Genomic DNA, 23,389 nt, shown 5'->3' with positions numbered 1-23,389 from the left:
ACTGTATAAATCTCAACACATATAAATTTGGTATACTTTTTATTATATCCTATTGGAAGGAGGAAAGAAAGGATGTAAATTTCAAGCATAGAAATAATTATCTCTGTGTTGTGAATTTAGATTTCTTACATTTAGTCCCCAAATCCTTCTGATTTCGTTTTTCTTTGGTTAAACTGAAATATGAAAAGAGATGTTACTTTTATTGAAATCATGATAAAAATGCCTTGTGAGTCCTATGGGTTTTTATGGAAATCATGATATTCTTTCCTTTGGGGGAATTCAAAACAGCAGTGAATAGGGGACCCAGTATTATTTAGCTCATATATGTTTGATATAATTCCTGGTACACATTACTAAGAAAAGCATTCACAAAGATAAAAAGTGTTTTATCCTTTACTTGGAAAATAAGCTAATCTTCAACTTCTTCCCCAAAATATTTATTGTCTTCTGGTTCTGTGACTTGACTTCTCAGTGCCATTATATAAGCATACTATCTTGAGTATTTGATCTGACAAAATTACTGTTTCCACATATTTATGGGAAATAAAACTATTACATGGAGTTATGACTAGAAAGAGTACTTCAGATAAATTTTAGATTCTGATTCACAAATCTGTGCAAGCCAAGTATCTAAATGTGAGTGAACTAACATTTTCATTTTTGCTGTAAAGTCCACATAAACTGAAACTCCTGAACATAGAATGATATTCTTTGCTGATGGTGGATATTACCTACAGTTTTATATATTTTACTTTCAAAGAAGAGGATTTTCAGTATATTATCAACCAGATAAGACTAGAGTAAGTTAAGACTTATAAGGGCATCCATTGTTGCAAAACCACGGTATTAGAATTTTTAATACTTCCAACCTAAGTGCTATAGCTAAAAGAAGGTTTCTATTTTGAATGAAATATTATGTTATTCCAATGGGATTAATGTATACATGCTAGTATATATAAAATAGATAATAATAACCAACAAGGGCCTTCTGTATAGCATAGAGAACTCTACTCAGTATCTTATAATAGCTGTAAGGGGAAAGACTCTGAAAATTATATATAAATAATACATGTGTAATTTGTTTAACCTTCATAGCTTCATAAGAGATTATTTCTTTTGTAAATAGAATTATACATATATATAGCTAATACATATATATAACTGAATCATTGTACTGTACACCTGAAACTAACACATTGTAAATCAATTATAGTCTTTAACTAAAAAAAATAATAAATCAGTCTTAAAAAGAGAAAAGTAGTCTAATTATGCAGCAATGAAGGTTTAACAAATCGTTTTCATACCACTCTCTACAGTACTGTTTCGAAACAAATATGAACAAATATTTGCATTTTTTATTGAATTTAAGTGTGAGACAATTTCGATTTCATAGCTTGCCACTAGAAATTGTGTGTAGGGCATTGACTAAGCCTCCATAATTCATATTCACTTAAAGGATCTTATTGGATCTGCCTTCTGACCTTACTTAAACTGGTAATTTAAATTATATTACTTTGGAAGCCAGCAACATATGCATGTTGTAGCTCAAACTTCCATCCACAGATGGCAAACACAGCAGGTTCGTGAACACGGCTCTTGTGCACAAGAAAATGCAGGAAGTTTCCTTTTGCATGTGCATGCTTATAAAATAGGGCTTTCTGGTTTGAATCATGGTTCATTTCATATGACTTCCTGGTATGAAAAGCAACAATTCTGAAACAAGAAACTTTTGTTTATGTTAGTATTACGGAAAGAGTGTGGTAGGGTCCAGCTGCTCACCACTCAGAAGCGAATAAACAGCCCAGAAAGGTGTGAAAGGAAAGTTTCAGTTCAGTTCAGTAGCTCAGTCATGTCCGACTCTTTGCGACCCCATGAATCACAGCACGCCAGGCCTCCCTGTCCATCACCAACTCCCGGAGTTCACTCAGACTCACGTCCATCAAGTCAGTGATGCCATCCAGCCATCTCATCCTCTGTCGTCCCCTTCTCCTCCTGCCCCCAATCCCTCCCAGCATCAGAGTCTTTTCCAATGAGTCAACTCTTTGCATGAGGTGGCCAAAGTACTGGAGTTTCAGCTTTAGCATCATTCCTTCCAAAGAAATCCCAGGGCTGATCTTCAGAATGGACTGGTTGGATCTCCTTGCAGTCCAAGGGACTCTCAAGAGTCTTCTCCAACACCACAGTTCAAAAGCATCAATTCTTTGGCGCTCAGCTTTCTTCACAGTCCAACTCTCACATCCATACATGACCACTGGAAAAACCATAGCCTTGACAAGACGGACCTTTGTTAGCAAAGTAATGTCTCTGCTTTTGAATATGCTATCTAGGTTGGTCATAACTTTCCTTCCAAGGAGTAAGCATCTTTTAATTTCATGGCTGCAGTCACCATCTGCAGTGATTTTGGAGCCCAAAAAAAATAAAGTCTGACCCTGTTTCCCCATCTATTTCCTATGAAGTGGTGGGACCCAATGCCATGATCTTCATTTTCTGAATGTTGAGTTTTAAGCCAACTTTTTCACTCTGTTTGCTTTATTTCAAATGCCAGCAACTGAAGAGAGGAGGGTGGTGGACGTCTGTCCAAAGGCCAACTTACCCTCTCCCCCTTACACTGGCAACCAGTAGGGATACAGATTTTATACACAGAAGGAGGGGTGACATTCAGAAACAGCACAGTCAGCTCTGATAGTCATCTTCAAATTGATGAGCATCATCTTGATTGTTAGATACAGTTAATTAGATTAACTGTAACATTAGATACAGTTAATCTTCAGTTCCAGTGGCCATTTGTTCCCATTTCTCTGAGGCCAATTCTTGGAATTGTGGCAGCATGTATCCTGGCTGTAGTCTTGTCGTCATGTAGTAATTTCTCCACCTGGTGTTTTAGTATATATAAAACAGCTCAATGATAAGGCTCAGAATATTATGTGCAACACTTGAAAATGAACTAAAGGTCCTTGACTATGCTTAATGACTACATTATTATTATTTAGCTTCCTTTGACTGTTTTCCTTTGTTTCTGCATTTCTCACTTCTCTCATTAAACTTATTGACTAAAGTTTCCAGAGACACAAGGCAGGCAAAGGTCATGGTGAGGGGGCAAGCACCATAACGTCTTGCTCCATTTCAGTAAGCACCTATAATCAAAGGAAAGCATCTCACTTTAAAATCAGATTTAGTAGTAAAAAAGTAGATCAAAATGAACTTTAGGAATTTTTTCATTGTTTTTCCTTCCTATGAAGAGTAGCCTAATGTAAGTTTTCTTTGTGAGTCTAGAATATATTTGTGAAATATTAATATTTATAGCATACTTTCACTTAGAACACTGAAAACAGTTCCTGAAGTGTATCATAATATTTTATCAAAACTATTTATGTGGTAAATAACTAATGCATAAATTACATAAAATATGCTTTTTGTTTTCCTAGGGATCATATGAGCAAATAAAAAATTCACATTTTATAAAGTTCATGCCAATGCCCTCTTTAGAAAGAGCAATAATTTAAAACCTTAAAAATATTATTAACTCCAAAATTAAACAAACTTTCATAATTTTTCTAAATTTCATGTGGAGTACTATGAGTAAATTGAGGAAAGTCCATTACTTTTACTTCATTTGAATAACTCTATAAAATATCTAGCTCTTTTTGTTTTGGTTTCAAACCACTCTATGCCAGTTGTTTGGTAACTCTGATACATAAAATGTTAAATTGTTTTTATAAAGAAACTTTTACTGGAGTATGCAAGGATATTTTATCTGGTTCACTGTAAGTTCGAAAAACATATTTTCTAGTACTTTTAGTAACATAGAATTAGTGTCACTAATGATGATCTTGTCCTTTCTGTAAAAACTCTCATGAGATATATAATTATATCAAGATTTAGCACACACACAAAAAAAATATGACTAGAACTCTAGGCTACCTGATTCTTAAGATATCTAATTACCATATGCACTTCTTTTAAAGTCTCAGATATCCATCAGTGTAGAAGAGTGGGAAGACACCAAAGATGCTAAAGAACAAGGTCACCACCGAAGTAACCACCGCAACTCGACATCCAGCGACCAGTCGGATCACCCGCTGCTGAGGAGAAAGAGCATGCAATGGGCCCGAAGGCTGAGCAGGAAAGGCCCCAAACATTCCGGTAGAACCGCGGAGAAAATGACCCAGCAGCGCCTGAACCTCTATAGGAGGTCAGAAAGACAAGAGCTTGCTGAACTTGTGAAAAATAGAATGAAACACTTGGGTCTTTCTACAGTGGGATATGGTATGCTCTTTACAAGTATCGCATGATGTGGGCTTGTGATTTCTTTCCCTTAGTTGGAACAGAGTCAGCTCTAATTTAATAATTTAAGAATCGCCTTTATATTTTCACAGGTCAGTTAGAAGAGACTAGTGACAGGTCTAACCTCCTAGAGATAATTATGAACATGATATTAAAAAGAGAGGATTGAAAATTTTAAATATATGCTCAGGTCTCTAGGCACCTTGTTGAACCCTACAAGAATTACTTTAATTTTAATTTTCACAAAAACTCTCTGATTTTTTTAGAGATAGGGAAACTAAATAACTTGTTAATTAGCTTGTTAGTAGCCTGACTGAGGCTTATATCCAGTGCTGTCTGGCTCCAAAGCCTGTTTTACACACACACACACACACACAAACTGCATCTCATTTTAGAAGCCTGGAATAAAATAAATGTGTGGGATTGTTAAGTAACTAAATGGATAAGCTACAAATGAATGAAAATGTCTCTATAAAATGTGTTTATAGTTAGTTGTGATCCAGAAACACAGAGTCTTCAAAAGCTTTGATCTGAAGCTCAGATAGTGCTGGATATCTTACAGGTAAGTCTGAATGACTGTTCTGCTCTTACATTGATACACAATTGTAATATAGATATGCTGCATATTTGTTTAGTTGCTCAGTCATGACCAACTCTTTTGCAACTACATGGATTGTAGCCTGCCAGTCTCCTCTGTCCATATGATTTCCGTGGACAAGAATACTGGAGTGGGTTGCCATTTCCTGTTCCAGGGTATCTTCTCAACCCAGGATCAACCCACGTCTCCTGCATTGGCAGACAGATTCTTTACCACCGAGCCACCAGGGAAGCCCCAAGCTCTATATTAGACACCTCTAATAATAGAAAGATTATGAAAAGAGGATTTAGAATCTCAGGGACCTCTGAACTTCTCCACTTATTCTTAATTCACAATAATTTATCCATTCAACAGATTTTATTAGGTTACCTTCTGAGTTCCAGGCACTGGGAATAAAACAATGACCTATTCACACAAGACCTCTGCATTTATGGAGTTTATATTCTAGTGTCAGCCAGTAGATTTGTTGTATTATCTAATTTCTCAAGGCTATTTTATTATTTATGAAAATGAAATAATAATCCTTTTGTCCTAAAGGACAAATGGGATAATGAATAATAATATGGTTAGCCCAGAACTGGCATTCAGCTCATCCACCCATCTACTGTATGTCTAAGAACAGCATGTCTATCTGTGTTTTATATATAAAAATGTTATTTTTTTTTTTGCCCACTTCAGCAAACAAACTGTTTGCATCTTTGGGAGTGATGTCTTCACTGAGAATACATGTTGTGAAACAATTATTGTTTTGCATGTTTGCTTTTTTTTTTTGAGGGAAAGGAAATGTCTTACTTATCCTTTAAACTTTGTATTGCCAATCAATTTACACATTTTCTGACACATAGAAATCCAGTAACTGCATGTTGATTGCATGCACAACCAGAGTGCTTACAGATGAGAAAACAGGGTCTCAGATATAAACTATTTCCTTGGGTCACCCAACCCTAGTGTACCCTTGAGTCAGTGCTTTAACTTGTGACTTGATTCCATATCTTTTTGTGTCTCTGCTGGACCACTTATTTTTCCTACATTACTGTCAGTATTTGGTAGCACTTTACAGATTTGAAATGTTTTTACGTGCTTTGTAATAATGCATGATGACTGATTTAACCATTAGTCTTAATCTACTATGTCCTGAGTAGGTCTGGCCTGATTAAAGAGCATGAGCAGATTTCTTTTGATATATTAGATATGAGACAGAAAGGACAGGAAAAGGGAAAGTCACAGGATGATTTTTGAGGGCTCTAGCTTGAGCAACTAGTTCATAATTGTGACATTCACTGAGCTTAGAAGAAGAATATTTGAGGTGAAAATAATAAATTTAATTTGAGTGCCTGGAAGACTTCATATGGGTAATTATCCATAAGAAGCAAGACTTCTGCTGAATGGTGTTCAAGAAAAAGAAATGAGATGTGTTTATAGACTTTGACATCATCAGCCTATAGATTTTAAGTAAGGTGAGAGATGGCTTCCCCCATGGCTCAGAGGTAAAGAATCAGCCTGCAATGCAGGAGACATGGGTTCAGTGGCTGGATCAGAAAGATCTCCTGGAGGAGGGCATGACAACCCACTCCAGTAGTCTTGCCTGGAGAATCCCATGGACAGAGGAGCCTAGAGGGCTACAGTCCATAAAGTTGCAAAGTCAGACACAACTGAAGCATCTTAGCATGTGTGCACACAAGGTGTAGAAGTTGATGGAATAACCCCAGGTGAATGACTACAGGAGAACTCTAGAAAATACTCACATTTCTGGAATGATGAGGGAGGAAGTATTTAAAAAAAAAAAAGAAGAGGCTGAAGTGTCTATAACTGAGTTACCCAAAATATGTAGCATAGTACAATATTGGAGAAGGCAGTGGCACCCCACTCCAGTACTCTTGCCTGGAAAATCCCATGGATGGAGGAACCTGGTAGACTGCAGTCCATGGGGTCGCTAAGAGTCGGATACGACTGAGCAACTTCACTTTCACTTTTCACTTTCATGCATTGGAGAAGCAAATGGCAACCCACTCCAGTGTTCTTCCCTGGAGAATCCCAGGGACGGGGGGAGCCTGGTGGGCTGCCGTGTATGTGGTCACACAGAGTCGGACAAGACTGAAGCGACTTAGCAGCAGTATGATATTATGCTATCGATTGGTTATGTGATTTATCATTGCATTGATCTTTCATATCTTTTGAAGGCAGGTGAGGCCTTGTGTAGTCAGAGGCTGGTCACTTCCAGTCATGAGAAATTTTGCCTTCTACCCCAATGTGATAGAAAATTGTATTTCCTATCTGATTTATGATATAAAAACTGTTGCAATTTTGGAGTAGAGAAGAAATCATTAATAATGCAGAAAGTACAGTGATATGTCATTGCTGACCTTGGTTATGTGTCAGTTAGATAGCATGTGTGAGAGGCAGATCCGAGTAGCTTGATTAATAAATTAAGACTTGAATATAGTGGATTTCATATATTAGGGACCCCAAGGTAATAGAATTTTAATCTTCTGTCTATTGCTCCAAAATCGATTGCTTCCATTGCTAAAGTATCATGGTATAAGATGCAGGTTGAAATGTCAGTCATTTTGTCCACATTCCATCCAGGAGGAAGGAGGGTGAGGCCAGAGAAGAAAGGATTATCTCCTCAGTTAAAAAATAGTACCAAGGAGCTGCACACACCATTTCCATTATGTTCCACTGGCAAGCTGTATGCTTTGTTTTCAATGGCCTAGATCTAATATTACAGAAGACAAGACAAATGGCTATTGAGAGATAATTAGCAGTCTCTGCCAGAATGGTTATGTTTTTTACGAAATTTTATTCTGAAGGAGAGGTGGGAAATATGGAAGTAGCTGGATGAGGAAGTGAACAGGGAAGAGGGATTGTTTTATTTTTTAAGAGCAAAGAGGTATGAGCATGTTTAAATAATAAGATTAAGCTACCAGTGGAGACGTTGAAAGAAAACACAGTAAAAAGAAAGCAATTGGAGCCCTTGCGTAGATACTTGGAAGTGAAGAAAAGATGAGTGTTTTAACATGCACAAACTTGTAGGTGTTTGTCAGGAAGTTGAGTAATATTTTACATGATAGTAAGAGGTAAAATCCTTTGCTGAGAATGATGGCAAGAGTAAAAGAGTGAGTGTTTTAAAAATAAGCCAGAATGTTAGAAGTTTCAGGGGAAAGGGTATCCTTTCTGTGCAAGACTGAACTTCTTGTCTTATTCTTCATTTCTTAAATTTATAATATAGAAAATTTCAGACATGAATAAATGTAGAAAGATTAGTATGATAAACCTTGCTGTTGTTTAGCTGCTAAGTTGTGTCCTACTCTTTTGTGACCCCATGGACTGTAGCCCACCAGGCCCCTCTATCAATGGCATTTTCCAGGTAAGAACACTGGAGTGGGTAGCCATTTCCTTCTCCAGGGCTCTTCCCAACCCAGCGATTAAGCCGGTGTCTCCTGCATTGCAGGTTGGATTCCTTACCACTGAGCCACCAAAGAAGCCCTAAGGAACCTGCATATACTCATTTTTCAACATCAGTAATTATCAGGTCAATTATTATCAGATATTGTTCCATGTATGTGCCTGGTAATTTCCTTCACATCTCATATTAATTTCAGATAAATTTCAGATCCATATATTTCAATATATACATCTATCGTTTAAGTGCTAAATTAAAAAAATATAACCACGTACCATTTTCACACTTAAAAACAATTTTAATATCATCAAGTATTCACTTAGTGTTCAAATTTCCAGTGATCTCACAAATGTCATGATTTTTTATACTTTTTATCTAAATCGGGATCAATTAAGGTCCATTCATGGAGATGGGTGACAAGTTTGTTAAGTCACTTTTAAGTTTCCCCCATCTCATATTTTTCTAACTCAGTCTATTTCTTGGAGAAACTCACTCTGTGGTTTCCTAGACTCTGAGTCTCCAGGCTTAATTGGTCCATTCTATCCCCTGCCTTTACTTTTTTTAACCATTTTTTGTTAATGATTATGAATTCCTAGACATAAATGTATTTTATGTTTTTATATGCATGTTATCAATTATTCATCATATTCTAAATTTGACCAGTGGAAGCCTCTTCAGATAGCTTCCTGGGTCCTTTTGTCATGATGTCAACCATATTTCATAGACTTGCCTTGCTCTCTGTAGGACTAAATGCTCCCCACCTAAATTAAATCATCTATCCCAGGATCACTCAAAATGCTAATCAAATTTTAGAGATATTCATTTTGCTGCATTTGTCACTTTTTCTAAGTTTGTTGGGAGGGCTAAAAGATTAGGCAGAAGGTAGATAGGTAGACAGATAAACAATTTCACCAGTTCATCAAGAAACTTACAATTAAAATGCAGGCTACTGGGTTTTTATTTAACTTTTTCTATCCTGTAGCTGTACTTTCTGCTATGCCAAGATTAATGCTCATCAACAACAATAGAAATGATGGAATTATCAAATTCATATTGCTTTTTCACAATTTATATAAAACAGTCTCAGAATAATAATACAGTGCTCTTATTAACACTATAATTGCCAAAGCATGAATTTTTAATGTGCTCCTTATAGACTAACCCAAAGGAATGTTTATTAAAATAACTCCAAGTCTTAGAAAAGTTCTTCTTGCTGTAGTTATACCATCAGTTGGATATCAAGTTAGATTCATTTCTGTTTTCAAGGTTTAAGAATTCTTTTCCTAAAATTTGACTTTGTTTTTTTTTTTTAGTCATGTAAACCTTGTGCACAATTCAAAGCCAAATATTTCATACAAGTTATATTCAAAAAAATTTAACATCACTCCCCATCACTTTTACACAATCTCCTTCTTTCCTCATGAGTTACTTTTTTTAACTTTATGGTATATTCTTCCATGTATAAATATGAACTTTAAAATGTAGTTGGCAGCATGATATGTTCCTTTTTCTTTTTCCCACATTGCTTCTTCCACTTAGTGGTATATCCTGGAGATCACTGATTTAGTAGAATATAGAAATAGTTTTTCATTTTGTAGCTGTCTAGTGCTTCATTGTATAGAGGTTTAATAGTCTATTAAACAAGTCCTTCATGCCTTTTCTAATTACGAAGTCTTGCAATAAATAGGCATATGCATACGTCTTTTTGTATTTTTTCCTAGTGTACCTTTGGGATGGATATCTAAAAGTGAGATTATTGGATTAGAGATTAAATGTATATAATTTTGCTATTAGAAAATTTTTCATCCTTAAATGTGTATGATTTTGCATTTCTATCAGCAATATATGAAGGACTATTTTCCCAAAATCTTGCCAGCAGAAAGTCGTTAGACTTTTATGTGTTTTGCCCTTCTAATAGATTAAGTAGTATCTCAGTGTGCCTTCTTATTATAATGAGGTATAGCATCTTTTCATGTGATTAAGAGTCATTTTCAGTAAATTGTTTTCATTTCTGGCCAATTTTATAGATTTATTTCTGTTTTTAATAATTTAGAGGGGGCTTTCCAGGTTGCGCAGTGATTAAAGAATCAACCTGCCAATGCAGGAGACACAAGAGATGTAGGTTCCATTGCTGGATCAGGGGGATCCCCTGGAATAGGAGATAGCAACCCCCTCCAGTTTCTTGCCTGGGAAATCCCATGGACAGAGTAACCTGGTGGGCCACAATCCATGGTGTCGCGAAGTGTAGGACACTATTGAGCAACTGAGTACTCACACACACACACACACATTGGGTAAATTAGAACTGTGGCTAATAATTGCAGATATTTCTTTCTCAGACTAGTTTTTTCCTATACTCCTGTTATTTAATATTTTAATCTAAGTTTTAAATTGCTTAAATTATTATTGATCTATTTTGAATAGATCAAAAGAAACTTTCTCTCTTCCAATTTAGAGGGGGATTCTTCCACATTTTTCATTACTTATTTGGTTTCACCTTTTGCATTCAAATATATGATCTATTTGGAACTTATCCTGGTATATTTGGTAGGCAAGGGAACACATTTTTGTATTTTCTAAGACAATTTTCTACATTGAGTTATATAATGTGCTGTGCTGTGCTTAGTCGCTCAGTTGTGCCCAACTCTTTGTGTCCCCATGGGCTGTAGCCCACCAGGCTCCTCTGTTCATGGGGATTCTCCAGGCAAGAATACTGGAGTGGGTTGTCATGCCCTCCTTCAGGGGGTCTTCCTGATCCAGAGATCGAACCCAGGTCTCCCAAATTCCTGGTGAATTCTTTACCATCTGAGCCACCAGGGAAGCCTTTAGTTATGTGATAGCATTTACTAAAATGCACACCCCATTCCATTGATTTTTAGATCCTGCTTTTAGCAGATCTCAAATTCATACATGTTATTGTGTCTATTTCTAGACTTTCTATTGTGTTACAATAGTCTGTCTGCCTGTTCTGACAAAAATCACCCACTGTTTTAATTTCAGTCTTTATAGTGTATTTTCATATCTGGTAGGGCTAGGGACATTTCACTCTTCTTTGTCAGTATTTGCTTAGCTATATTTAGATATTTCTTCTTCTGAATTAATTTTATAATTAACTTGTTTGTTTCAGATGAAAAGAAAGGATTATTTCCTTCTACTTTTAGTCCTTCTTCCTAGTTCTTTCAAATCCAAATTCTATTATCTAAACCCCCTCTCCTAATATGTCGTATTTCTCCCTTTCTTTTCTCTTAGTTCCTCTTCTAAGGAAATCAGGCCTCTTCCCTTAATCCTAAAACAAACACAAGTCCATATATGTGCGCACACACACTCCTTACTCCTCAATTTGTCTCCTGTGTTTTCTTTTATCTACTAATTACATTCCATGTCTTTGCATCATCACCTCATGTTTGCTCTCAGTTCACTTCTTCTCTACCCCTTTGCTGAGACACTACCAGATAGAAAGGATTCTTACTTTCCTTCATCTGTCTTCAGCAGTATCCTTTCCCAGATCTTCTTTCTCTTTCTGAAAAATTATCAAACTTTCCAGAACATGCTGCTTTATAAACAATACATTAGAAATGTTATTTTTATACTGTTTAAAGAAAATTTTAATTATATCTCAAATAATAGAAAATCATAAACACTGAAAAATGCTTAAAATCTAAAAAGTCACTAAATTGTTAACTTTTGACAAGTAACCTTGCTTCCTGAAGGCACAGATTATCTCTTATTTATTTTTTTTATCATGTTCAATTCCAAAAGAAAGGTAATTCTTTAAAAACAGAGGATAAATTTTTAATATTTCCTGATATAGCCTGTCTCTACAGGTTAGGTTGAAATAATGTAAATGCTTGTGCATGTTGTTGTCTAAGATCAACATATGCCTATCCTCCAAAGTACATTAGTTAGATTACAGGTATATAATCTCTTACTTGTACTTTTAAAATCCAAAATTTCTGCATACTGAATTTTTAAGTAGGTTTGACACCAAAACTTGTTTAAACACAGAAGTTGATCCAAACTGCTTGAAACTATTTGGATCTTTGATCAAATTTATTGTGAATATTTGTATGTTTGCTGCAGAAATATGAACCCTGCTGCTTCAGACCCAACTGAGAATATTACATGAAATACATTCTGTGCCCTAAATCTAAAAAAGTTACTAGTGGAGCACATCTGGCCTCAAGGGTTTGGGAGACAGAATGAGAACCTGCATATCTTGAGAAATTAACTAATGTGATGACCTACAAATTCTGCTTGTCTTTTATTGATTTTTTTTTTTTTGGAAAATGTCTTCAATATAATTTTAAAAACTTACCTCAAATTTCATGGTATTGTATACTAACTGGCCATGTGTCCTTGGATAAGTCACTGTCTCCCTGAACATCATGTTTTTTTTTAACCAACAAATAAGGTAATCAGGTTTTCCCAAAGAGATGTGATATAAAATAATAGAATGCAAAGGACAAAAGATTCTTCAATCTATAAGCTGTACTATAGATATACATATACAATCATTATTTTGTGTTAATAACTGGCATCATTCTTCAACAATTTATTTGGCTCTGATACTCACTAAAATTATTCTTAATAACTATTGAAATATTCTTAACTATTAAAATGACACACACTAAATATTTGATATTTATATAGTTTATATATATAGTTATATATTACACATATATAATTATATAGTTTATATATTATATAAATGTATTTGCCATTATAAATTGGCAAGTAAGTGTCCCTGGTATGACCAGTGCTGCAGGTTCTGATTTTGACATGGATCCCTTTGTTTCATATGGTTAGTAAACAAAGGAACATCAATGGGGGAAAAAAGAAATTCTTTTAAGTGACAGAGGTAACTACTAGTTAGATGTGGCTTTCATTACATCCATCAGGAAGCCTTAGTTTCTATGTTAAATAAGTTTATAATTTGCCTGAAATAATTAACAGATTAAGCAAGAGCTGGTTTTTATAGTTATCATGGTGACTTTAATTCTTAGGCATTCTCTTCTTTATGGGATAGAAACAGGCAAAATCAATAAGAAAGAATTGTTATTCCCACCCAAACCTAAGATATATATTGTGATGGTGGTAGCAGTAATAGTAATAATAATATCCTCAACTTCTATTTTCAGACTCTTTTATAAATCATTGATCATTTTCATGTGTTTTCATTAAAAATTCCCCCAAATTCTAATCAATAGGTCAAGTACATTTTTTAGTAAAAGATTATAAATTTGTCCTGAAACATATTACCAAAAAGGGAAAGGCACCAAAGTTAGACATTTTTCTGAAATATTTTACAACATTTAGCACATGGGAGGAATAATAGAAGTATCTGAAGTGAAGTGAAGTGAAGTCACTCAGTCGTGTCCGACTATTTGCGACCCCATGGACAGTAGCCTACTGGGCTCTGCCATCCATGGGATTTTCCAGGCAAGAATACTGGAGTGGGCTGCCATTTCCTTCTCCAGGGGATCTTCCCAACCCAGGGATCGAACCCAGGTCTCCTCCATTGCACACAGAGGCTTTACCGTCTGAGCCACCAGGAAAGCCAATATAAGTATCTGAGATCACTATAATGATGTAAGTAATAATTTATTATTTCAAAAGAAACTGACAGATACTGAATTTTTACTGTTTTGTGAAATATATAATTTACCATTTCCCAGTATGAGTAAAATATATTGATATGTACAATCATTATACTGCCAGTATAGATTTCCAGAAAAGGATGATTTTATGTTATTCTGTATTTCCAGAACTGACCCATTCTCACAAGGAGGCAGACACAGGAGGATAAAACCAGGGGTTTTATGTTAATCTCATTCTGTATATGGAATGTTAGTAGAAAGAAACAAACTCAGCAGTTTCCTTAATAGATAAAGTAATGAAGCTTTCAAAAGAGGTAACTGCTGAGCTGATAATGATTTATGGTAAACGCAATTATTTCTGCAATGAATTTTCTATACCTCCGTAAAGTAAAACTGTAAAGTTTTGTTTCATGGAGTTGTATCATGACCTTCCCAGAACATTAATTTCTCAATGATGTCGATATTTTTACATAATTTAACTCCACGGTTAACTTAATTGCACTTAATAATACATGCATTTTATCCTTACACCTGGAAATCAAATATTGTGCTTTGGCATATGTCTAAGAAAAATGTGGACATTTGAATAAAATAAAATATTTTTGTCATTGAGAAAAAATTTAATTAGTTGAATGAACATTTTACTTTCAACAGTTTATGATTTCAGCATTTTATTATGTTTGTATAAATAGTCAATGAGAGCAAAAATGAGCTTTCTAAATGCATTGAAACAACAAGAAGAAGTTTCCAATTATGATGATTGTTTATAGCCTCAATTTAAACAACTAGAAAAAAAATAAACCAATAGTGTACAGGTGTTGGAAAAAATCAGCATATAATTTTGTTACCCGAGAAAAGGTTAACAAATGATTTAGGCCTTTTACAATCTGAAAGTCATGTAAATGGACCCCAAACAAGAAAATATGACCAGTACCAGTAGAAAAAATATCAGTCAACAGAAACAGATTCATAAAATATGAATATTGAGGTAGTTATTATAATACAATATGATCTATATGTTCAACATGGTAGAGGAAAACAGAATAATAAGGAGAAAAATTGAAGACATGAAGCTCATATAGGTTAGAATTTGTAATACTTTACTTTTCCATATTTTACTTGGAAAAATATATATTTTCCAAGTAAAATGCATATTGCATGGGATTTACATAAAAATAGCTACTGCAGAATAAAAACATCAATGAACATAAAGTCATAGCAATAGACTATCCAAAATGCAGAATAGAGAAGAAAAGAAAAAGTAAAAGGCTTGAAAAAGTGGTGCTAGCTGCATGTGGTATAATATGGAGTAATTTCATAATTGGAATAACAGGAGGAAGAGAATGCATATTTGAAGAACTAATGATCAACATTTTTTGTCCAAATTTGGTGGGAACTCTATTCAAGATCCCAGAAGCTCAGTGAAGCTCAAACAATATAAATATAACAAATAAAATAATGCCAAGACACAATATAAAAAAATTGCTGGAAGTCAGTGATAAAATACCTCAAAAAGTGCAGAAGGAAAAAAGACATTTCATAAGGAAGAGACAAACATAAGGACAGTAGAGACCTTCATGTCAGAAACTTCTCAAACCAAATCACAACTGAGAAACTTGTTTCTAGTACTGAAAAAAATAGTCTACCTAATACACTATACATAGTAAAAATATGTTTCTGAACTAAAAGCAAATAAGGACAGGTTTAAAAAACAAAAGCTGAGAAAATTTGTCAACAACAGCTTGCAGGATGAAAGAAATTGTTAAAAGAAATTCTTAAGACAGAAGAAAAATAATGCCAGTGGAACTATAGATCTAAACAAAATAAGTAAGCATATGGGCAAATGTAAAAGATACATTTCTATTTTAAAAATTTTGTTCAAAAATAATTTACCATTTATGACAAACATTGTAAGGTTTATAATATATATATAGAAGCAAAAAAAAGTGTGGCAATAATAAATAATAAGGAAGAAATAGAATATAGTAAAGTTGTTAAGGGCTTCCCAGTTGGTGTTATTGTTAAAGAACCTGCATGCAAATGCAGGAGACATAAGAGATATGGATTCAATCCCTGGTTGGGGAAGATCCCCTGGAGGAGCACATGCCCTCACTCCAGTACACTTGCCTGGAAAATCACATGGACAGAGGAGCCTGAAGGCACAGTTCATAGGGTTGCAAAGAGTCAGACATGACTGGAGTGACTTAGCACACACGCAAGTTTGTAAAATTACATGTAAAGTGATGTGCTATTTAAGAGTAGACACTGAAAAATTAAAGCTGTGTATTTTAAGACCTGGAGCAAGGGACAGGAAATGGTAGCATGCCAGTTTTGGGAAAAAATAAAAGTAATCATTCTTACTGATATTTGCCTTTTCTATGGCTGCCTCCACTTTCCAGTTGAAAAAGTTTAAGTACAGCAGAGCTCATATGGCCTGAAAAGTCTGAAATATTAACTATTTGGTTCTTTTAAAAGCAATTGCCAACCAATGACCTAGAGAAGCTACAAAAAAGGAAAACAAAGAGATATAACTGATAACCAATGTTTCAAATAAAATGGAATGATTATAAGAAGAACTGTGTAAAACCTCAATTAATCCAAAGAAGGCAGAGAAAAAGAAAGAAAAAGACAAAAGAAATCAGTGATTCTAAAGATGAAAAGGCCAGGAGGGTACTTTTTGTCATTATAGAAATATTGTATGTCATAATTATGGTAGAGGTTGCACTATGTTATGTAGTGTCAAAACTGATTGCATGTGCATTTGGAATTAGTGAATTTCAACAGAATATTAATGAATATTCTAAGATAAATAACATGCTAAAATCATATAGAATGTTTACAGCTAACTTGTTATAGGTGAATCTGTAGACTTGGCCTGTCCTGTTCATTGTTGTCTCCAGATTTAGGATTATTTGTGACTAATCATACCTGAAAGTGAAAGTCTCTCAGTCGTGTCTCTTTGCAACCTCATGGACTGTTGCCCGCCAACCTCCTCTATCCATGGAATTCTCCAGGCAAGAATACTGGAGTGGGTAGCCATTCCCTTCTCCAGGGCTTCTTCCCAACCCAGGGACTGAACCCAAGTTTCCCACATTGCAGGCAGATTCTTTACCATCTGAGCCACCAGGGAAGCACAATCATGCCTAGTTAACATTATTAAATGAGCAAACTGGAGAACAAAATAACAAAAATCATGTCATAAATTATGATCAACTAATGATAAAAATGCCTCCTGTAAGTCATTTGGGGGTACTAAAAGATGGCAACAAAATTGAAAACCATACTTATTTTTAAATCAGATAATATTTTCAATACATTTTTCTTCAATCTCAGATATTACTTCAGGTGAAGTACCTTTAAGCTTAAAGTAGTATGCGTGCTCAGTTGCTGAGTCGTGTCTGACTCTTTGTGACCCCATGGACTGGACTGTAGCCCGCCAGGCTCCTCTGTCCATGGGATTTCCCAGGCAAGAATACTGGAGTGGGTTGCCATTCCCTCCTTTAGGGCATCTGCCTGACTGTCTCCTGCATGGACAGATGGGTTCCTTACCGCTGAAGCACTTGGGAAGTTCTTAAAGTAGTATATTTAACAATTAAAATGAAAATAAATAAATAAGGTCTTTCCAAAACCTTTTGGAATTTGTACAGAAGTGTATTTATTTTACTTTTTCATGTTATCAACTAGATGGTAGTTGAGAGCCAAATGAGATGGAGATTTTCTAATGACCTGTTACGTTTCAGGGCATCATGCTTCAGTCTCCAGGATGCAGTATCAACTGCTGTGATTTTGTTTAGCCTATGTGGAAATTCATACAAAGGAGAAATTTTTCAAGAAGAATGCTGCTGCTGCTAAGTCACTTCAGTCATGTCCGACTCTGTGCGACCCCATAGATGGCAACCCACCAGGCTCCTCTGTCCCTAGGATTCTCCACGCAAGAATACTGGAGTGGGTTGCCATTTCCTTCTACATACGTCAAAATTGCTTTCTGTATAAAAAAAGGATTCTGGTAATCTCCTGCCAGTACAATATGCTTTGAGGTAAAATCACACCTTATTTGGAGTAAGCTTGTCATATACTCATTGGAATTCCAAGCTCCAGCATTTTAAATTAGCCGAAACCATACACCCGCTAGTATGATTGGCAGATTTAGCAAAGAGAAATATAGGATGCCTAGTTAATTTGAATTTCAGATAAACAACAAATGATTTTTAGTACAAGCATGTTACATTCAATATATGGTATATAAATATGCTTAAACTTGTTCATTTTTAGTCTGAATTTCAGATTTCACAGGGCATTCTCTATTTTGCCTGGCAACCTTATCCCCATGGCAGGATACAATTCCTTGTGTCTGCCCTGGGGTTATGCAACTGAGTATATGCCTTTATTTGAATATTAATTTGATAATCTTATAATAATTTTACTGGCAAACTTACTGGAAGCTTCAATTATACTGCAGTTTAATTGCTTTGTAAGATAACGATTTTTATTTATAGACTTAAAAATGTCACATCTGCATATCAACTTGAAAGACCGTAACTGAAAGTACTATCTTTCACAGTCCAGTGACAGGTTTCTAGTTAGAAGCACATTGTGGTAGATACTATTTTACAAAAATAATATATTTTCCAGTGTAGAAAATTATTAGAATCATCTGTATTGGCCTAAAATTATATTTAATTTTATTAAGTTATTTTCATGTTGATGTATCTCTATTGGTATGAAACATAGTTTTAGATTTTTGGGTCAAACTGGAAAATTTAGTACCACTTTAGGAGTCAAGTTAATCTTAACTGAAATAGCTAGAGAGGACTATGTCTCCAGAGCAGGTTTTGAAACAGTGCCCTTCCAGCTTAAAAACTTTACCCTTGGGAGGATTAATATTTATTGACTGTGTGTCCGCAAGCCTCTGTATTTACACCTTCTCATAGCCTTGGAAACTAAAAAACTCAATTCTAAAGCTGTTTTCTTTTCCTTTCCAATGCCACGTCAACTCTCCAAACTTGAAGTCTGATGATGTCTTCAGAGTGAATTGACAAAACTTAAAGGGCACAGCTGTTTATTTTTAGAATATGTATGTTTTTGATAAAAAAACAAATGATTCAGTGGCACACTTCCCTTGAAACTTACAGGTAGATCTGATCCACAGGACTCTGCATTCTTCCAGAATACTACCATGTTTTATATCAGATGTATTATGTAAGGAAGTCAAATGTACTTAGGGTTTTCATGCTATTTAGATGCATATCTGTTGTGTTTTTTAAAACACAATGCCATTAGATGATTTTTTTTCACAGTATTTCCATATGAATGTCTGGATGACCATCTATAACCACAATTTCTTATAATTATTCAGTTCAGTTCAGTCACTCAGTTGTGTCCGACTCTTTGTGACCCCATGAAACGCAGCACTTTTTTAGGCCTCCCTGTCCATCACCAACTCCCGGAGTTTACCCAGATGCATGTCCATCGAGTCAGTGATGCCATCGAGCCATCTCATCTTCTGTTGTCCCCTTCTTCTCTTGCCTCCAATCTCTCCCAGCATCAGGTCTTTTTCCAGTGAGTCAGTTCTTCGCATGAGGTGGCCAAAGTTTTGGAGTTTCAGCTTTAGCATCAGTCCTTCCAATGAACACCCAAGACTGGTCTTTAGGATGGACTGGTGGGACCTCCTTGCAGTCCAAGGGACTCTCAAGAGTCATCTCCAACACCACAGTTCAAAAGCATCAATTCTTCAGTGCTCAGTTTTTTTCACAGTCCAACTCTCACATTCATACATGACTACTGGAAAAACCCTAGCCTTGACTAGACAAAACTTTGTTGGCAAAGTAATGTCTCTGCTTTTGAATATGCTGTCTAGGTTGGTCAAAACTTTCTTTCCAAGGAGTGAGCATCTTTTAATTTCATGGCTGCAATCACCATCTGCAGTGATTTTGGAGCCCAAAAATATATGCATGTTGATGTATGGCAAAATCAATACAATATTGTAAAGTTAATAATAATAAAGTCTGACACTGTTTCCACTGTTTCCCCATCTATTCCCCATGAAGTGATGGGATGCACGCCATGATCTTAGTTTTCTGAATGTTGAGCTTTAAGCCAACTTTTTACTCTCCTCTTTCACTTTCATTAAGAGGCTTTTTAGTTCCTCTTCACTTTTTGCCATAAGAGTGGTGTCATCTGCATATCTGAGGTTACTGATATTTCTCCCGGCAATCTTGATTCCAGCTTGTGCTTCTTCCAGCCCAGCGTTTCTCATGATGTGCTCTGCATAGAAGTTAAATAAGCAGAGTGACAATATACAGCCTTGACGTACTCCTTTTCCTATTTGGAACCAGTCTGTTGTTCCATGTCCAGTTCTAACTGTTGCTTCCTGACCTGCATACACATTTCTCAAGAGGCAGGTCAGGTGGTCTGGTATACCCATCTTTTTCAGAATTTTTCAGTTTATTGTGATCCACACAGTCAAAGGCTTTGTCATAGTCAAGAAAGCAGAAATAGATGTTTTTCTGGAACTCTCTTGCTTTTTCCATGATCCAGCAGATGTTGGCAATTTGATCTCTGGTTCCTCTGCCTTTTCTAAAACCAACTTAAACATCTGGAAGTTCACGGTTCACGTATTGCTGAAGCCATTATTAAAGCATAGCAAATCAAGTAAACATCCTGTCCAGCCATTTCTGTAATAGAAATACTTTTTAGACTTACAAAAAGTGTTAGCATAATAGCTTACAAGGTAGCTTATAACTGTGGTTGTTTTGAACAGAATTAGATACTTTATTTTTTAACATCTGTGGAACAAAAAATGACTACCTGTCAGATATTTCCAATGACAGTAATTTAAAAATAGTCAAAGTTATATAAACAGTCATACTGTGCGAAAAACTGTAGCAAGTTATTATTGACAGCTATGTGGTTTGAAGGTAAGATGCTCTGCAATAATTCCCATAATTTTCTGTAAGTGGTATAACTAACTTGGCATTTATTTATCTTCTAGATGAAATGAATGATCATCAAAATACCCTGTCCTACATGGTGATAAACCCATCTCCAGACACCACACTGGAGCTGAATGATGTGGTGTAAGGTGATGTAGCTCACATAAGGCCTGTATTTTCAGAAAACCACACATTTATTTATTTTTTTATATTTTTATTTCCCATAAAAGCCCCATATTGTTTTTTGTGATGTAAACACTTATAAAATTGAAGTCTAATTTTGGTGTTCAATAAACAAATGCATTTTGTGTATTGCATTGTGTATTGCTGTGTGTCATACTATACAAAAGCATCATAGGATGGTAGAGGTATAGAAGACAACTTGAATTTTGTTTTCAGTATATTGAGCAAATATACATTTGGACAAATGATAGAAAATCTGTGGAATAAAAAGAAGAAAGAAGTTCAAAGGAAAACCTAAAATATCCCACACTAGCTAATTCTAAATCCCTTAGACTTTTCAAAGCCAAGGTAAATGGGTCAAAATCTTTATTAGGAAAGGGTCTATGGTAGTAATTGGTATTATTCATGTTCATAAAAGTGTTAAAGTGCTGCTTTAAAAGTGTGGTCTATATAGCATAACTGTCACATGAGTTAAGCATGGATTAAATGAGATAGTGTTTTTCTAAACTCAGGAAAAAGAAGGCATCATTGTGAGTTACTCTGATTATAAAGATGGAGGACTTGAACTAGACTCTTAGGGTAGATAGGATTTGTGCAGGAGGAGAGGAGAGATCGTTCCAGAACATGGAGATGGCTTGAGAAAATGCAGTACCTAGGCATCGCATAATGTGTGCCAGCTGGCAATACTACAGAGCCTAGTGTGACCAGAGTAAAAGCTTTGTATTGTTAGCATTTGCATTGCAAATAACTAGTTAAACATGATATTCAGTTCAGTTCAGTTGCTCAGTTGTGTCCAACTCTTTGCGACCCCATGGACTGCAGCACGCCAGGCTTCCCTGTTCATCACCAACTCCTAGAGCCAACTCAAACTCATGTCTATTGAGTCGGTGATGCCATTCAACCATCTCATCCTCTGTCATCCCCTTCTTCTCCTGCCTTCTACCTTTCTCAGCATCAGGGTCTTTTCAAATGAGTTAGTTCTTTGCAGTGTTGGAAACATATTAAACCTGACTTTGGAAGGATCTTAGATTAGAAAATAAAGAATTTATGCTCAATCTTCTAGGTAATAAGAGCACTTGGATATATGAGCAAGAATGTAGCAAAAATTTAGAAAAGTCGTTTTGACAGGTGTTGATGTAAGTCTAGGAGAGAAATTCCTTATGAGAAGCTGCCGGGAGCCAGCACGGGAGTCCCCACCCATAACAAGGTTATGTGGGAGAGTTCTGGTGGGCAAGGCAAGCCAGAACTCGAGGGGTGCCCCTCTGGGCCTGCCTGAGCATCTACCCCAAAACCGAGTCTGCCTACTTTACTGCTTTGTGCTCTCACCTACACCTCTGACTTTACAGGGGGCCGTACCACCACCATCTCTCCCTCTGAAAAAGAGTTAAGTTACAGCTCCAGTTAATAAAGTTCCTGGGCATGACAAGAGTGTTTTAGTTTACAAACCCCTCAGAGATGGCTCTCTGACTTGCCTGACAGGTTTACCCGGACTCCTACAGCTACAATTGTTTACAGTCTCCCAACAGCGAGAGGCACGGGAAGCTTAAGATATTCAAATAGTATAGAGCCTCTCGGAGAGTTAGAAATTGTCAGAATAGAACTAGTAGAAGATTTCATTGTTGAGCCAATGCTTGCTGCCATGTTTCCACATCCCCTGTATTGTACCCTTGGAAGTGTATTAATTAATATAGTTGGTATGTATAAAAAATAAGTAGTGGCCTTGGTGTTAACAACTTTAGACCCTTAAGGTAATAAATGCTTTCCTTTGTTGTAAACCCATTGCACCTTTGTCCTATAGGAATGCAACTTTATCTAACACCTTTGGAGGATAGTGCCAAACTTTAAAATTATTACTCTTAGAGAAAATAAGTCTTATGGTTGACAAACCTTGGTCAGAATCATAAAATGTTAACAGGCCTTCTGGCCAAAAGATGATGTAAATCACCTAAACCATTTGTATACCATAAGTTTGCAGAAAAGAAACCCTGGTTTTGATAAGGATCAAAGACTTTGCATGATTTCACACCCCCTATTATCCTCTATGTGCAACTTAGGGTATAAAAGCCCCTGTTGAAAATAAAGCTAGGGGCCTTGCTCACCGAAACTTGGTCTCCCCATGTCGTTCTTTCTCTCACCTTCTGGCTGAATTCCCATCTGGAGCATGGAGGCTCGTTAAGCCTACTAATTTTGACGGGACTTCTAAGATCTGACTGGGGAGGCCTTAATGTCTCCTCTCCTTCGGGAGAACGGGAGGATGCCTGCGGCCTACGTAGGTGACACAAACTCCTTGTCTTGGAGTTTTATTGGTTTTCCACGTAAACCAAGTTATTCAGCCTCTTTTCTCCACTGAATTTTCTCACTGAGCTATCCCTATTTAACCACTCTTTATATC

General features: G+C 35.9%; 1 protein-coding gene across 1 annotated transcript in view; it reads left to right on the top strand.

The window, feature by feature from the left end:
- KCNT2 (potassium sodium-activated channel subfamily T member 2) overlaps nucleotides 1-20,962 on the top strand; it is a 418,728-nt gene extending 397,766 nt beyond the window's left edge. Inside the window, exons 25-26 of the mRNA XM_070384415.1 lie at nucleotides 3,966-4,266; nucleotides 20,874-20,962. Coding sequence (XP_070240516.1) covers nucleotides 3,966-4,266; nucleotides 20,874-20,962 — 390 coding nt within the window. The remainder of the gene's footprint in view (nucleotides 1-3,965; nucleotides 4,267-20,873) is intronic.
- The last annotated feature ends 2,427 nt before the right edge of the window (nucleotides 20,963-23,389 follow it).

The sequence above is a fragment of the Bos mutus genome, chromosome 16, assembly GCF_027580195.1.
Source record: "Bos mutus isolate GX-2022 chromosome 16, NWIPB_WYAK_1.1, whole genome shotgun sequence".
Taxonomy (NCBI): Eukaryota; Metazoa; Chordata; class Mammalia; order Artiodactyla; family Bovidae; genus Bos; species Bos mutus.
This window is presented reverse-complemented; position numbering and strand designations above follow the sequence as displayed.